At 45.6% G+C, this 12,206-nt stretch overlaps 1 protein-coding gene across 6 annotated transcripts in view; it reads right to left on the bottom strand.

Moving 5' to 3' along the window:
* The window catches only part of ACIN1 (apoptotic chromatin condensation inducer 1), a 36,307-nt gene that overhangs the window by 7,536 nt on the left and 16,565 nt on the right, over positions 1-12,206 (bottom strand). For 5 of the 6 annotated variants that reach the window (XM_023230414.2, XM_023230417.2, XM_023230418.2 and 2 more), the window contains 3 exons: positions 11,784-12,002; positions 11,118-11,233; positions 2,631-2,772 (listed from right to left, as the gene is read on the bottom strand). In XM_023230414.2, the coding sequence (XP_023086182.1) occupies positions 2,631-2,772; positions 11,118-11,233; positions 11,784-12,002 (477 nt within the window). Of the gene's footprint in view, positions 1-2,630; positions 2,773-4,255; positions 6,564-11,117; positions 11,234-11,783; positions 12,003-12,206 lie in introns of those variants that run through there. The other variant, XM_023230419.1, reaches the window with a different exon arrangement.

Genomic DNA, 12,206 nt, shown 5'->3' with positions numbered 1-12,206 from the left:
AAACACTCTGGGTGAATGACGAAAGACTATTGGGGGGGGAGGTGGGGAACAAGAGAAAAAGGGAATAGAGTATTTTTAAATGTAGGTGCTTATTTCTGGAAAAACTAAGACCTCTCTACCACTCTTCTAAAGGGTAGGGCAGAAACCTCGTGATGAAATCCCTTTCCCATCCACCCCCGCCCCCAGCCCCGTTTGTGTCGTCTAACCAAGTCTCCTTGGTCTCTGTTAAGGGCCAGCCTGACCCCTAGCTGGGCCGCTCTCGATGGGTAAGTTAGTGAGGAGGAAAAAAAAAAAAAAAAAAAAGAAGTCTTAATTAAAACAGGAAAAACATGAACCAAATAAATAAATAAATCAGAAAAAATAAAGATATAGAAAAAAATAAAATAAAATATTAAAAAAAGAAGAAGAAAATAAAGAAGAAAATAAACTAGGAATATGACAAATGTTCCAGGTACCATCTCACACCTGGGATCTTCAGTTCAGCCAATCGCACCTCACTGTGTACTGTATCTAGTCAACCGCCGGTCCAATCAGAATGAGCCCTCCCTGCTAGGCGCTGTGCAATTGGTGGGGGGTTGGGTTGGCAAAAAAGGTGGGCGCACGGCGTGGTAGTCAGCACGGCACTGCCAGAGTCCTCCCAGGGGCGCAGGGGGGGCGGGAGGGAAACGTGTGGGGGGACGCTGCCCAGTTTCCATGATGTCAAGACAGTTCACTGGCGGTGGCCAGGCTCAGCGAGGGATAGAGGGGGGAAAGGGGCAGAGACATCAGTCCTGGCCCTGTAGGGACATCATCTTGCAGTCCCTGATGAGATGGCCTGTGAGTAGCAGGAATGATCCTTGCCTTTTATCGTGAGAGGCAGGCAGGACCCTATGTCCACCAGTGGCAAGCTGCAGCAATACCACCACCCAATACTTGGAATCCAGGTGATGACTCCAGAGTCCCTTTCTCCTCTGCCTGTAACTGGGGAGGGGGTCCTCTCACCGAGTGGGATCATGGAGCCTCTGATGAAGGTAGCCTGGGGATAGTAGGTGAATATCCCCCGGACCTGGCACACATTCAGCAGCAAGGTCAGAATACTTCTCTTCGGAGAGTTGCGGCTGGCATCTCCTCAGGGACTCCAGCTGAGATAGTGGTTCCAGTCAGGTGGATGAAATGAGTCCCTGCCTCCAGGGATGGAGGAGAAGTTGGAGCAACCAACATGCTGCCCTTCACCATGGACAACAGGGACCAAAGGAAAGTCCATCTGATGAGCAAGTGGTGATACATGGGCTGGGCTGTCATCAGCATTAAATCCCCAGGGGCTCAGACCCTAGACTCCTCTGCACGGTTCCTAGTCGTCACAGCTTAAGTAGAGGGTCCCACTCAGTGTTTTACAGCATGGCACTGCGATCACAAACTTTAGGAGGTCTTGGTGCCCTAGACGGGGATCCCAACAGTCTGTAGCAAACAAGGCAACCCACAGTCCTCAAAAGGGCAAGGGCATGTGGGCAGGCGCCCCAGCACTGGCACAAGCTCTTCTTGGGGTGTCCCAAGTAGGGAGATGATGCAAGTCCACCCCTTTCCAAATGTTTTTTGCTTGCTCAATACAAGTCTCTCCAGAACAGTGTTCTTCTTGGCCCCCTGATGTAAGCAAGACAGGGAGGCAAAAGGGGGCCCATCACAGGAGCCCATATACATGCCCCCCTCTGGCCAAGACACCTGGATAGCAGACTTGGCTCTGATTGGGCAGCTCAGTAGCAGCGGGTGGGTCCAGAGGAAGAGGCGGCATCAGCGATTGGCCAGTTGGGCAGGGTTATATTTTACGGGCGGATTACCGTACATGAGGTACTTGGACAAAGTTTTACGGGGAAGAAGGACCTTGTAATAAATAATATTCTGCACATCAAATCACTTTCACCGGCCCCCACCCCCGCAACACACACCAGAAAAAGGCTACACACACAACAGTCCCTCCCACCCTGTTACCCCGCTCCTAAACCCAGCTCATTCTTTCTCAATTACTTTAAGAGCCAAGAAGACTTCGCTGGCTCTGATGGGGGAAGCCCCCTGAATTGGATGCAGGACACAAGATAACATATGCCAAAAAAGGAGGTAGAGGGGTCAAGGATAACTGAGAAGGAGCCTTCTGGATCACAAGTGCTGGCTTCTAAATAGCTACATCTCTGCAATGAGACCACTGGGGGGCAGAGGAGGAACAAAAATTTCTCAGCATGGCTGGTCTTGTGAGAACCATCAATGTCCACTAGATGGCGTTGGGCTCCATCAGGCTTTTAAAAAGGAGGGAAAGCTAAAGGAGTTACCACCAGAAGCTTGGGAAGACAGCAGGGAAAAGCTGAACATAAATCTTAGATAAAGGGCCATTATCAGACTTTCCAGTTCGTTACAAACGTCTAGAATCTGGGCACTACTTCCCCAACAAGGAAAGGAAAATGAATGAGCCCTGTCCCCATCACAAGAGGTCTCCCTTGCTAAACCAGCGAATTCTCCCTTGGCCCTATTCTGATCCAAGTCCCTGCCTCATCCTTCCTTTAAGTTAACCCACTGTGTAAAACGGGATCACTAGAGTGGTCTACTCTTTCCCTTAGGTCCATTCCTGCCCACGCACCCCAACAGGTGGCTTGGATGTTTACCTCTTTTTTCTCCTCATCTTCAACACTGCCCTCCGGGCGGTCATCGTTGCTGACTTGGTCTGCAATAGGCATAGGAGGTTCTGGAACGTCATTTTCAGGTCTGTTTTCACTTGTGTCCATGGTCACTTCCTCCTTCTCCTCACTGACAGGAGGGGGGGGAGTGTTGGGGGGGGGGCACAGAAAAGAACCAAGGGGGAAGAGAGAGCAAGATGTTAGTTACTGGGTCAGGAAACCCCCATGCCTCCTCACTTGGGTGGGATTAGGAGGGCTGCTTTTCTGATCAAGGTTAGAGACCTTGTCCCAATGGGAAAAGTGGGAAACAGATTTTCCTTGGGGAAAGAGCGTGGATCACAGCAACCACATCCACCCATTGCCCAGATGAGTTTAAGTTGTCATCTGTGGGGTTAGGACTGCAACTATTCTCAGGTAATAACTCACCAGAGTACTCTTATATGAAGGGAGAAAAACCCTCCTCTGAAAATAGTCCCACAAAAGGGACTGTGATTTACCCACAACCCTGTGGCCTCAGTCTCCCTGGCCACAGGCACCTTTACATAGCAAAATTGCATAAAAAACGAAGGGAAGCCCGAGTCCCTTAAAAAAGACAAGAAAGAATGGCCACGGCTTTGGCAAAAAAGCCTGATCTGTGTTTAATCAACTGCTTAATAAGTAAAGGCCTGCTGACCCTCAGGATCTGGAGACACCAGCATGGAGAAAATGGTGGGGGGTGGGGGTGGGGGCTGCAGGGAAGCAGGCCTGGTGAAGGTTCAAGCTTCAAGGACCCTCTCATTCAAAAGGAAAAATTAAAACTGCTGAATTGAGTACAAGAGCTCAGAGAAGATTAGGGCCACTTTTACCTGCTCAGAGGTGTAGAAACTGTTCCTACATTCGGCTTTCACCCAGTTTCTCCCACTCCCTCATTCCAACTTCCAAGAGATAAAGAGAGCAGGCCTCCTAGTCAGGACACACCCTCCCCCACACAGGCAGCTTCCCCCACGAACACCAAACCCACTCTCCCACTCTTGATCTCTCAAGTTAGCTCCCATTTCAGGCAAAGAATCCCAGAGATTCACTTCAGATAAACTATCTTTCCACCTTTGATTTCTGTCTTCATCTCCAACTTCTACGTCAAATCTCACCCCCTCTACCACCCAAACACCAAGCAAAAAAAATCAAAGATGATCAGAGGCCTAAGGCTCAGGAGAGGGGAAACCAAGCCTCCCAGGCCGATAATCACCACCAGAAAAGTCAGCATTCCCAACAGGCTGACTGACACTCAGAGGTCAGAAGAACCTCCCTAGAGCAGTCAAGGAGGGATGCACTAGGGGGTTAGGGGGAGGGGAAAATCGGAACTGGGCCCCCAGCTAACAGGCCCCCACAGAAACACGAGATTGAACTGCTTATATCTAGAGAAAAGACTTATACAAAAAAAAAATATCTATTTCCCATACAGAAAGGGCAAATGGGGCCAATTAGAAACTGGGCAGGAAGGACAAAGGGGGAAAGCAGAATGACTGAAAACAAACCAAAACGCAAGACGGAATGAAAGCCATGAGGAAGAGAAGGAAGATGAGGTGAGCTAGAGCGGTGGGGAAAAGGCATACATGGAAATGTGAAGCTCTCACCCTTCTTTGCTTTCTGATAACATGATTTTTTTTCTCCCCCTGGAAGTGCTGTTTATCCCTTTCTGGAATGGAAGAAATAAAAACCAAACAAAAAAAATCCTAAAAAAAATAAAGAAAAAAAAAGCACACCTTCCTTGTCCCAAGATCCCACCACCTCCTCCCCAGCCACCCGATCCAGAGAGAGAAAATTAAGATGTAGCAACCGGGGATCCAAAAAATGGTAAATGGAAGGGGAGGTGGTGGTGGTGGTGCGGGGAGGCTAAAACAGATCTGGCTTTTAAGAGATAAGCGTTAAGTCCTCACGGCAAACCCCGAGTTCAGCTGGATTGGTCTCTCTGGAGAAGGAGGAAGAGGGCCAGGCTGCTGGTAGTGGCTGGCTCTATTGTACTGGCGGAGCGGCAGCGATCAGCCGGAGACATGCAGGGGAGCCATCTTGCCACTTACCCAGCAGCCCGTGTGTGCGGATGGGGGAGGGCCTTGCTGCAGCAGGGGAGGGGAAAGAAAAGAGGGAGGGAGCTGAGTGAGCAAGGTTCTTATCCTTTGGCAGGCCACAGGGAGCTGACTGCCGGCTCCAGAGGCCTGGCCTTCTTTTCTCAGGTTACAGCAGCTACAGAGGCTTAACCCCCGAGGGCCGGGGTGCTCCCTCCTGGTCTTCCCAGGGGGCAGGGGAGGGGGCTGGCTGTAGGACATGTAAAGTTACAGCTGCCTGATTGGAAGATTCCAGAGAATAGAAGGCAGGCAAACAGCAGAAGTGGGAGTGAAAAAGGATTAAATAAAAGAACGATAAAACCCAAGTTGAAAAGTGATTAAAGAAGGATGGTAATGAAAGCTGGATACAGGGTGGGGCATGAGCAATGTTTTATGTGCCTACCACCCTCTATCCAGTCATCTAGGCATGGAACACTGAAACCAGACCAACCAGTCAGATGCTGCAGGTAGGGAGGTGGGATGGGAATTGTCACTATCCAATCACTACAGTAACTGGCTGCTCACCCCGGCAATGACCACGTGTTACTACTCCAACATGTCCTTTTCCCAGGGATGGCGGAGGGAAGTGGATAAGCAGGGGGAGTTCTTTTTTCAATTACCAGTAGAAGCGGGGCAGGGGGTGGTGTCTCTGAAGAGATGACAGACAACTTTGTTTTATAGAGTCTTTAATAAGGTCACCCTGCCCCAGGGTCCACTGGGGCCAGAAAAAGAAAGGATAAACAGGGCAAGGGGACCTTGGGCAGCTGAAGCTTGAAGGCCACTTCTTGAAGCAAGGGCTCCAAGGTGAGGCTCTAAAGCAGATAAGACAGTGAAGTGAGAGTGCTGCTGTAACAAGCGGGGGAGATCAGCTGGGCAGAAAGCGATTGGGAACTAAGCAGAAAATATTCACCATGGGAATCTTCACTAGACCAAAAAGTGGGTAACGTGCTAATAATTCAAAAAGTGCTCAGTAGATACTCAAAATGCTTATTTGTTGACTGCAGAGATGTTCCTTTTGTATCGTAGTGGCAGAAGTTTACACTAAGACAAACTTCTGAGAACCAAAGCTCAGTGTCTTGTGTTAACATTTCAGCTTTTAGCTAGGAATGAAATTTTCTCCCGGCTGCTTAAAATCTTACACTTACAATGCCAGCTGCATGCTAAAGTGGCCATATTTATACATTACTTTAAATGTTTCCTTTCACATAGTGGTCCCTGTCTGCTCAGGGTAAGAGTGAAGCCTTTGGAGTCAAGACTGGCCAGCCCCCCACTCTTTTTGAAAGTTGTGTGATAGTAGGCAAGTTCCTGGTTCTGTGTATCTGTTTCGTAATCTGCAAAGTGGGCATAATAACAATACCTACTTCATGGAACAGTGTAACAAGTGTTAGCTCCTAAGAGTCTAGCTTGGAGGACACCCCAAGTGAAGGTACAGATATATGTAAAATACATGCACACTCAATAGGCCATTATCTCATTTGATGCCACCTCTGGGGCTTTGAGTTTCCTCAAAAGAGTAGACTGCTTGTTCTCTGAGGCAAAGCCATTCGGTGACTGGCATGACAGGTTTTCAGCAATGCCCTTATCACTCTGTACAATAACTGCTACTTTACCTGCCCCCCATCTCTACCTTGCATAATTCCTCAAGGGTAGGGATTGAATCTCTTGGCCCCCTAGCACAGGGCTTAACACAAAGTAATGTTCCCTAACTATTTCTGATTTAGGGTGTCACTGTGGGTACCAAGTGGACACCTACTAAATGTTTGCTAATCTGAAAGTTTTCTTTTTGAAAAAAAAATTTTTTGGCTGGGCGTGGTGGCTCACGCCTGTAATCCCAGCACTTTGGGATTTGGGAGGCTGAGGTGGGTGGATCACCAGCCTGACCAACATGGAGAAACCCCGTCTCTACTAAAAATACAAAATTAGTCAGGCGTGGCAGCACATGCCTGTAAATCCCAGCTACTTGGGAGGCTGAAGCAGGAGAATCGCTTGAACCCAGGAGGCAGAGGTTGTGATGAGCCGAGATCGTGCCATTACACTCCAGCCTGGGCAACAAGAGCAAAACTCCGTCTCAAAAAAAAGAAAAAAAAATTTTAATAGAATCCCCCAAAGAATGTTACACCACAGAAAATGCTACCTTCAGCCATCCTCAAATAAAATGCTCTGTTTATCCACTGTCCTAACTCTCAGCTGCTAATATGCCTCTCCAGAAGTGGCTGATTTTGAGAGATTTTGTTATTGAAAATTCCTTTTTTTTTTTTGAGACAGAGTCTCACTCTGTCACCCAGGCTGGAGTGCAGTGGAACGATCTCGGCTCACTGCAAGCTCCGCCTCCCGGGTTCACGCCATTCTCCTGCCTCAGCCTCCTGAGTAGCTGGGACTACAGGTGCCCGCCACCACGCCAGGCTAATTTTTTGTATTTTTAGTAGAGATGGAGTTTTACTGTGTCAGCCAGGATGGTCTTGATCTCCTGACCTTATGATCCGCCCGCCTTGGCCTCCCAAAGTGCTGGGATTACAAGTGTGAGCCACTGTACCCGGCCAAAAACTCCTTTTTTTAAGAATAAGAATCTTACCACGCTCTCCTTTACCCTCTGAAGACACAGGAGGTGTGTGTTTTCTATTTCCCCATGATCTATTCTGTGGGACCCAAGAATTCCAAATGGTGAAACTCCATCTCTATTAAAAATACAAAAATTAGCTGGGTGTGGCAGCCTGCGTCTGTAGTCCCAGCTACTCAGGAGGCTGAGGCATGATAACTGCTTGAACCCAGGAGGTGGAGGTTGCAGTGAGCAGAGATTGGGCCACTGCACTCCAGCCTGGGTGACAGAGTGACTCTGTCTCCAAAAAAAAAAGAAAAAAGAGGAATCCTTGAAACTGAAACTGTCTCCCCCAAATGGACTCTATCTACTTGCAGGACTAGTACCAAAGCCTTGATAACTATGTGTCAGAGCCCAACACAGCTTAACAGTCTGTGAAATTGCACAGAATAAGCAGTAGGGATATCTACCCATAATTAAACAGTACACAAAGAAGCCCAGAAGAAAACAATGTGACTACTTGGAGGCTAATAATACCATATTACAATTCATATGTGAATATGAGATTCAGAGAAGCTAATGGAAAGGGAAATTCCTATAGCCACATATGTTCAAATTTTAGTTACAATAGAAAATTCATGAAGAGCTGAAAAACTGATGTGAAAATTTAGTAAGAAACAGTGGGACTAGATACCCTCAGGAGCATACTGGTCCCAAGATAACCAAGAACAGTATGATTTTGGGGTATATGTCCTTAGATAATTTCTCAGTGGAGCAAACTCTATTGATGACAACAAATTCTGCTTTTTCATGCATCATTTGGGATATTGGCATTGTATGTCTCCTGACCGTCATATTGGCTTAAAGAACCATTACCTTCCTCCTACACAGGCAGAAGGACAAATATGCATTGTACCAAGAACCTAAAGCTGCTACTTCCTGCTAGGTCTGTGAATATACAGGAAGGTTGTATCAAGAGAAATCCAGGTCTGAATTAACTACAGCTGAATGATACAGCTGCCCACACAAATCCCCTCTTTCATTTCTTCCTGTTTTTTTTTTTTTTTTTCCAGTAAAAAGAGAATACCACTATTTTCTGCTATATAGGGACATTTTTGTTATACCCACAGGAGGCAGAAGACCAGAGTTTTGAACAGGGCTCAACTGAAACAGGATTGAGGACCCATAAACTCCTGCTCCAAGCAATGAAAAAGACACCTTACCTCATAAATTTAGAATTCCTCAGGCACAATCAGAATCAGAATGGATTTAACCAAACACAGCAAAAAAGTTGGTCAGTCTCTTCCAAGTGGTGACAGGTCCTTGAAGTCTAATTTTTTTTTTTTTTAACACTTTACTGCTCTGTTTTTTTAAAGTCATATGACTTCTTGTTGAGACAGACAGAAAAACCAAGGTTAAACCATAAATGGTCTTTTCCATTTGTTTTTTTTTTTTGAGATGGAGTTTCACTCTTGTTGCCTAGGCTGGAGTGCAATGACGTGATCTCAGCTCACTACAACTTCCGCCTCCTGGGTTCAGGTGATTCTCCTGTCTCAGCCTCCCGAGTAGCTGGGATTACAGGAATGTGCACCATGCCCGGCTAATTTTGTATTTTTAGTAGAGAGGGGGGTTTCACCATATTGGCCAGGCTGGTCTTGAATTCCTGACCTCAGGTGATCCACCTGCCTTGGCCTCCCAAAATGCTGGGATTACAGGCATGAGTCACCACGCCTGGCCATACCATAAATGGTCTTTTCCATTTAGCATTGTTGATTCTGCTTTCAAAATTGGCCAGGGCTCTAGAGGGCTGCCAGGCTGCACACTTAACACTCTGGAAGGGTGAGAGACCAGGAAGGGTGTTGTTAATCAGTTGTGGTAGGGCCTCCAGAAATGTACGCAACCTTCTCAAAGATTTACCAGATCCAATGCCTATGGGTTTAGGCCTTTGGGCATCCCATTTTGTTAGGATGTTGAACAAACCATCTGGTAGGCAGGTAGAAGGAAAGCAGGTACGAGTGATGTGTGTGAACTGCTCCTCAGTGAAAACTGCATTTCCCCTTCTATACACTACTCCACTGAAGCTAGCAACAACGGACAATCTAAATATTTGCCCAAGATGCCACCTGCCCATCACCTTATTAGAATCAATGTGACTAAATTATCTCAGTCATAAAATTAAGATCAAAACCACCTTTACCTGGAGTGAGGGGACAGGAAACTCTATGACTCCAAGCTTCATGAGCCCTGGACTTGCATGGGAATGTCCAGAAAAAAAGCTGCTTCAAAACAAAATAAAATGCCTTTCTGTTGCTAGGATCTCATAAACCCACAGAATTTTAAGGCCAGCAAAGAGCTTTTCAGAAAATCACTTTCTTCCCAAGGTGCACAGGAAGCAGTTCCTCAGGCCCGATTAGTAGCAGGCTGTCAATACCCACTTCAAAACTGCCATTTCACAAAGGACATGCTTTTGTAAAATGGAATGTAAAATGTACCTCCATGGAATTGGGAGGAGGTGGGCAGGTATTATGTCTGGTTGAGGGATATGGAAGAAAAAATGTCACCCCATTTCCTCATCGATGATGTAGCTGGGGAATCCTGAACACCTTCCAGAATCCGCTGAGTTTTCACTTTATGGTCCTAGAAGAAAAACCCTTTTCCAAAAGGATAATGTACCCATTCCAGAAGGGGAAAAACAAAAAAATTTCAAAGGAAGTAGAGTGAACTTTTGGCTGCCAAACAAAAAATGTTAACAGCCACAAGATGGCAGCAGAGGTAAGACTATCAGAATGGACAAGGATATACCCCCAGCAAGAGTATACCCCCAGGCAAAAGCTATATAGTAAGGTCTATAAAACTATCATTAAAGTCACAAGCAAATCAGATAAATCATGTCACCTGCCCACTACTCTCCAAAAGTCAGAGTTAAAGTACAGTTTGAAGCTCTCAGAAGAGTGTAAATTATTAGACAATTACATATAGGGAAAAATCATACTGGTAGCATTAGTGTTAATATGGCATAAAAACAAGTATAGAATAACTTTAGGCTAACAATCTACATAGGACATTCTACAAAGCAGTTCAGGGTTCCTGATATCTAAAAGCTAAGCAATCTTATTCCCATAAGCCTTCATTTTTTCATTTCCCATGAGACTTTGAAGCCAGGAATTCTGGCTCATTGGCTTCTTAATTTATAATACCTATCTCAGAAGAATGAATGACATACCTATTTAATTACAAATTTAACCTGAAATAAGTATTTCTCTAGGACTTAATATAAGGATTTTAAAAATTCACATTAATTGTATAAATCTTAAGTTCAATCAAATGGTCTTAAAGGCCCAGGAACAAACTTCTGACTTGAAAGGAACTTCGTAATTTGCTGTACTGTATGCTGTTAAGAACTAGGATAGCTTAATGACAGGTAGTAACTAGGGAAAAAGCACAAACTAAAAAATAGCACCCAGCTGTGCCTTTCTCTATTAAGACCCTCAAAATCCTTTATTAAACTGGGTTCCTAGGTAAACGTGAGTTAAAGGTTAAGATGCCCTGAGTCAATTCCTTTACATGGTTTTGAGTGTGGAAGCAGAAGCTTCTATTGCCTGAACCTTAAAGGAGTTGACTATTTTGGCTGGATGATCCCAAGTGAGTTTTCCTTGTGCCCTGATGACCACTTTTCAGGTTACCTTAAAGGTGGTGGCTCCCAACATAGTAACTGAAGTCTAGCCTTTGTCCAGATAAAGCTCTGCCTTTATGTTTTAAAAGGAAACTAGGACTGCCTAGTCAAAGAACCCTAGGGAGCGAAGAACTATCGCACACTCATACTTCCTTGTTATACCCCGGTCGAGATATATCACTTACACAGTGTGATGAATTCTTTCTGATTCTGGCAGATGAGAGGTCTGAGTCTCTGAGGTTTGGGGCTGTGTGGCAGCTGGTGGCTCTGCCTCTTCAGCTTCACACTTCTTTGGGCTCCCCTGTCAGGAGATGGCAAAAACAAACAGCAAAATATTTAAATCTGCTTGGCTCCTTTTCTTCTACCAGGAGCCTGAAAAAGGCAGGGCAGGACATACACAGTACCAGCTCTACACACAGCCCTCTGTATATTTCATTTCATTTTAGAATAAGGAATGGAACATGTCTTAAAAATAGGTACTTCAAGAATATTTATGCCAGCAATCATTTTATCAGAATTTTTAATTTTTTTCCTTTTCCTCAATGATCCTTGTTCTGACAGATTTCTTTTTTGAGAGAACTAAGAAAAGGTTGCTTCCTTTTGGCAGATAAAAGGAGGAGTTATAAGGAAGAATTGACCGTGGGGGCCCTGGAGATAACCCTGATGCTCAGCCTCATGTAGAACTTCCACGAACCAGGGAGCTGGAAATGAGTTAAGAAGGATTAACAGGTATCCACTACATTTCTACTGAACCTTGTCCAGACTTCACTTTTTAGTCTTATAGCAAAGACAGGAGGGAAGATCTTGTTTAATCCTCCATCTCTGTGTAGGGAGGGGTCACAATAGCCTACCCGCTCAGGCTGTAACCTCTGGGTCACACGCTTTTCAGCTGGTTCAGGCTGACTCAGACGCCTTGCTTGGACAGAGGATGAGGAGGTGGAAGTCCTCTCCTTTGGCTCACGGACCTGTAGTTGTGGCACTGGTGGAGTTGCAACCTCCTGACCAGAAGAGGGATCTTTGGTTTCAGTATAGCTGGTGCTGCTATCCCTGGAGACTCCAGGGCTCAGAGACTAAAATAAAATGAAACACATAACAAGGAAAATTATTGTATATGGTATATATTCAGTAGATTGCTGAGTTTTCCAGTTTCCATGAACCAAATTTTATACTCTGGACCATTCTGTGTTTACTTCCATTCTGTCTGTGTTTATTCCCATTTAGTGATCTCCTTGACCACTTATTTAACAAATTACTAAGTTTTAACTAGATGCTAG

This window comes from Piliocolobus tephrosceles, chromosome 6 (genome assembly GCF_002776525.5).
Source record: "Piliocolobus tephrosceles isolate RC106 chromosome 6, ASM277652v3, whole genome shotgun sequence".
Taxonomy (NCBI): Eukaryota; Metazoa; Chordata; class Mammalia; order Primates; family Cercopithecidae; genus Piliocolobus; species Piliocolobus tephrosceles.
Note: the sequence above shows the minus strand (reverse complement) of the source record. Positions and strands in the feature narration are given on the sequence as shown.